This window comes from Neltuma alba, unplaced genomic scaffold, assembly GCF_004799145.2.
Source record: "Neltuma alba isolate B1F8T4 unplaced genomic scaffold, ASM479914v2 tig00010165_pilon, whole genome shotgun sequence".
In the NCBI taxonomy this organism is placed as follows: domain Eukaryota; kingdom Viridiplantae; phylum Streptophyta; class Magnoliopsida; order Fabales; family Fabaceae; genus Neltuma; species Neltuma alba.
This window is the reverse complement of record NW_021635110.1, coordinates 140230-144131: the sequence shown is the minus strand read 5'-3', so window position 1 is coordinate 144131 and position 3902 is coordinate 140230. Positions and strand designations below refer to the sequence as shown.

Here is a 3902-nt window from a genome sequence, read left to right as displayed (position 1 = left end):
TTTCATTAGATGTATGGTTGACAACAGAAATTAGGGAATTTGCAACAACAAAACAGGAATTAACACCAAATGTTCATCCATTTCCAACTGAACAACCTACATTAAGGATTAGACCTTTGCACGAACCATTAGACAATTTGCAAAAGCGACAAATAAGTTAACAACAATAATTAGACCATTCACAAGTGTCGTTCATCAGCTGAACAAAGTGTCCTCTTAAATATGCAAGTGCCCTCCTTCACTTGAATAAGGTATCCATTTTCATGTGGAACTAGGGAATTTGCAACTCCGATACATATATTCACAACTGAAATCAGTCCATTTACATGTGTCGTCCTTGACCTGAACAGAGTGCCCATTTGCAAGGGGAACTAGCCAATTTGCAAGACACATGATTGGCTTCACATGTAGAATCAGTCTATTCACAAGTGGACTGGTTTAGCTGAAGTATGTGTCCGTGAGAGAACAAGTGAGGGAGAGCGCATTTACAAGGGGAGCTAGCCAATTTGCAAAAGACATACCTATATTCACACGTGGAATCAGTCTGTTCACATTTGCAAGGGGGACTAGCTAATTTGCAAGACATATACTTGGCTTCACATGTGGACTGATTCACCTGATGCATGTGTCTGACTTAAGTGTGGGAGAGCCCATTTGCAAGTGGGACTAGACAATTCGCACCATACATGCATATTTTCACAACTATAAATAGTCCATTTACATGTGACCTACTCATACTGAAGGAGGTGTCTGTGGGTGAACAGGTGTGCAAGGGCCCATTTAAAAATGAGATTAGACAATTTGCAACACAGGTACATATAGTTACAACTAAAAATAGTCCATTTGCATGTGGACTGATTCACTTGGAGTAGGTGTCCAAGTGTGATTTCATATACCATTTGCGAGTGACATTAGACAATTGGCAAGATACATACATATATTCACAACTGCAATCAGTCCATTTACATGTGACGACCCTCACCTAAAGAAGCCATTCGTCAGTGGACAGGTAGGGGAGAGCCCGTTTGCAAGTGACATTACACTATTCGCAACACACCTACATATATTTACAACTAAAAATAGTCCATTTGCATGTGGACTGATTCACCTGGAGAAGGTGTCCAAGTGTGGTTCCATATACCATTTGCAAGTGACATTAGACAATTGGCAACATACATATATATATTCACAACTGTAATCAGTCCATTTACATATGATGACCTTCACCTGAATAAGCTGTCTGTCAGTGGACAGGTAGGGGAGAGCCTGTTCACAAGTGACATTACACAATTTGCCACATACATACATATATTTACAACTAAAAATAGTCCATTTGCATGTGGACAGATTACAGCATAACATAACCTGGGACAGCTATAGTCACCTACTGTCATGAAATTTTTCAACTATTGACAATACTATACAAAATATAATCAAACCCACCACTAAAAAATCAAAATGGGTTGTCATAGCTACTTCCCCAACAACTCAACAACTACATAGTGGGGCTCATTTATGTACAAAAGTAGCTGTGCATTGAACCAAGAAAATAAAAGACTATTTTCAGCAACAAAGTCACCCAGGTTCGGGTTACTGCAAATCTTTCTAGTGTGACCAACTTCACCACATCCTGAGCAATGATACAGTTTCTTCTGTTGGAATTGTGATTCAATCCTCCTAACTCTAGGTCTTCCAACACAATGAGTTGTTAATGGTGGTTGTAGGAAGATGGTGGACGAGTAATCTTCATAACAAAGGGAATCTGGCCTAGGGATGTCATGGGTCTTAACTGGAATCATGAGTTTGCCATAAATTTTCTTTTGGACTGAGAGTAAAAAGCAATCCTTGACATATGCATATATATTACCATATACCTTCTTGATTGCAGCACATGCATGTGGGCAAGGTAGTCCTGACATTTGACCCTAAAATTATTCATTCCATAATCTTGCACATCTATTCTTTCTGATTTGGCCACATGATCCATCAACTTTTCCTCTATATTAGGTCCCATACCACTGGTCCAATTCCTCATGGCTTCTTTGCTGTGGTACATCTTGTTTGCCAATTTTTCCCTGTGCTCATGTATCAAGACAGCTATGTTGTACTTCCTCTCACCAACAAGCCAAGCATTAAAGGATTCAGTTATATTTGTTGTGATATTGTCCCACCTCTTGTAAGGATATTTGCTTTGTGCCCAACGCTCAATGTCTCCATTTGTTTGAAGCCATTGTCCCAATTCTGGACAAAATGCCATTAGCTTTTCCATACTGCGATCAAAGTTTCTATCAAGTCTTGCGTATGCAATAGAATCAAGTAATTTTAGTGCAACATCCTTTGTTTGTCCGCTGGTCCTCCTCTTTCCCCTGGTTATCTTCAAAAACTCAGCACTGTAATTCTCCTTCATATGACGGTAGCAAAAAGCATGTCGATCTCCTCCAAACACGGCTTGTACTACACCTTTTATTGAGTTGTGTCTATACGATACTATTGTCACTTCTAATGATCCCGTAATATCCTTTATGTTACCAAGAAACCATGCCCAGTCATCAAGCGTCTCACCTCCAACAATCGCATATGCAAGTGGGAATAATTTATTATCCGCATCATACGCTTGTGCTCCCAATAACGTTCCTTTGTAGGGACCACTCAAGTAGCATCCATCCACATATAATATAGGTCTACCACCTTTCAAAAACCCTTCTACACAGCAACTGTATGCAATAAATACAGCTTGAAATCTATTATCTGATGATGCAACCTACTTTGCTACCGTTTCTAGATCACTTTCCTTTAACCTTTCACATATCCAAGGGATTAGCATATAAGACTCCTGCGGACAACCATGAATTTTTGCCAATGCTTTCTCTTTCGCCCTATATGCTTGTTGGTAGTTGAGGCTCAACCCATACTCTCTTTCCAAATCCCATCTAATGTCATTTGGAGCTTTATGCATGCAAGAAATCAACTCATCTATTATGACTACTGAAGCAAGTTTTCACATCTTTCTCTGAGGGACAACTAAGTTGTCTTGTGCATAATGCAAGTGTTCACGATTAAATCTTCTCACAACTAGGAATCCATTCTTCTCACCTACACCATATGCTGAAATTTTCCAGGGACAACCATCTACACAGCACTTCACAATCATCTTATGCCTATCATTCTTTACATACCGGTAACCAAACTTGTGTGCAAGGCTATACTTATATAATGCCTCTCTAAAATGTTCAGCACTAATAAAGGTTTGCCCTCTTGACATTAACAAATCTGCCCACTTTGATGAATTCATCACCGCTATTAGGGTTGGCAACATTTCCATACCTACACTTTCTATCAGTGTTGGCACATCTTGTACAGGAGATATGTTTATGTTGTCTGTGTCTAGATCCAATTCAATTGGAGATACTGACATTCAACAAGGGCCAACCAAATCATCTAACCTGTATAAACAAATACAGCTATTGAGTATTACAGTTCAATTTATCAAAATTGGACATATTTCTTATCCTACACACAATCTTAATAAAACCAGTTGAAAACAACTTACTCTTGTACACTGTCCAGCTGTGACACTTGTGTGAAGTCTTTCTCATTCTCACAAACATAAACATGGCCACTACTATTGTTGTACTCAATTACTTGTCCAACACCAATATCGTCAACAAGATCCAAGAATGTGTCCCGGTCAAAGCTAACTGTGTACTTCATTTTATATTCACAAGTCCCTGGCCACACATCATGAGCTACCATGCATTGTAGTTCTTCATATGTCATCCCTTCTCTAATCAATCTTCCAGTAATGATGCCCCCTTCATAAATGAATTTCCCTTCTAAGGTCTTTACAAAGTGCCCTCAAACATGAAAGATGCAAAATACTTGTTTACCACTATTGCTAGCCA

At 39.1% G+C, this 3902-nt stretch overlaps 1 protein-coding gene across 1 annotated transcript; it reads right to left on the bottom strand.

Annotated features, from left to right (window-relative positions):
* Window positions 1-438: 438 nt before the first annotated feature.
* LOC114754590 (uncharacterized) lies at window positions 439-3415 on the bottom strand. Its single transcript, XM_028943379.1, has 5 exons — window positions 3094-3415; window positions 2799-2946; window positions 1868-2714; window positions 1212-1266; window positions 439-521 (listed from the first exon to the last, which is right to left on the bottom strand). Exons 1-5 carry the CDS (start codon window positions 3413-3415, stop codon window positions 439-441), a joined length of 1455 nt encoding a protein of 484 aa, XP_028799212.1.
* Between the last annotated feature and the right edge of the window lie 487 nt (window positions 3416-3902).

Coding starts and splice junctions, on each gene's coding strand:
- LOC114754590 (XM_028943379.1), bottom strand. CDS start 3,415: ATGTCAGTATCTCCAATTGAATTGGATCTAGACACAGACAACATAAAC. Junction 2,715..2,798: donor ATCCCTTGGATATGTGAAAG/GTTAAAGGAAAG, acceptor TATTGCATACAG/TTGCTGTGTAGAAGGGTTTT. Junction 1,267..1,867: donor TGCAATCAAGAAGGTATATG/GTAATATATATG, acceptor ACTTGTGAACAG/GCTCTCCCCTACCTGTCCAC.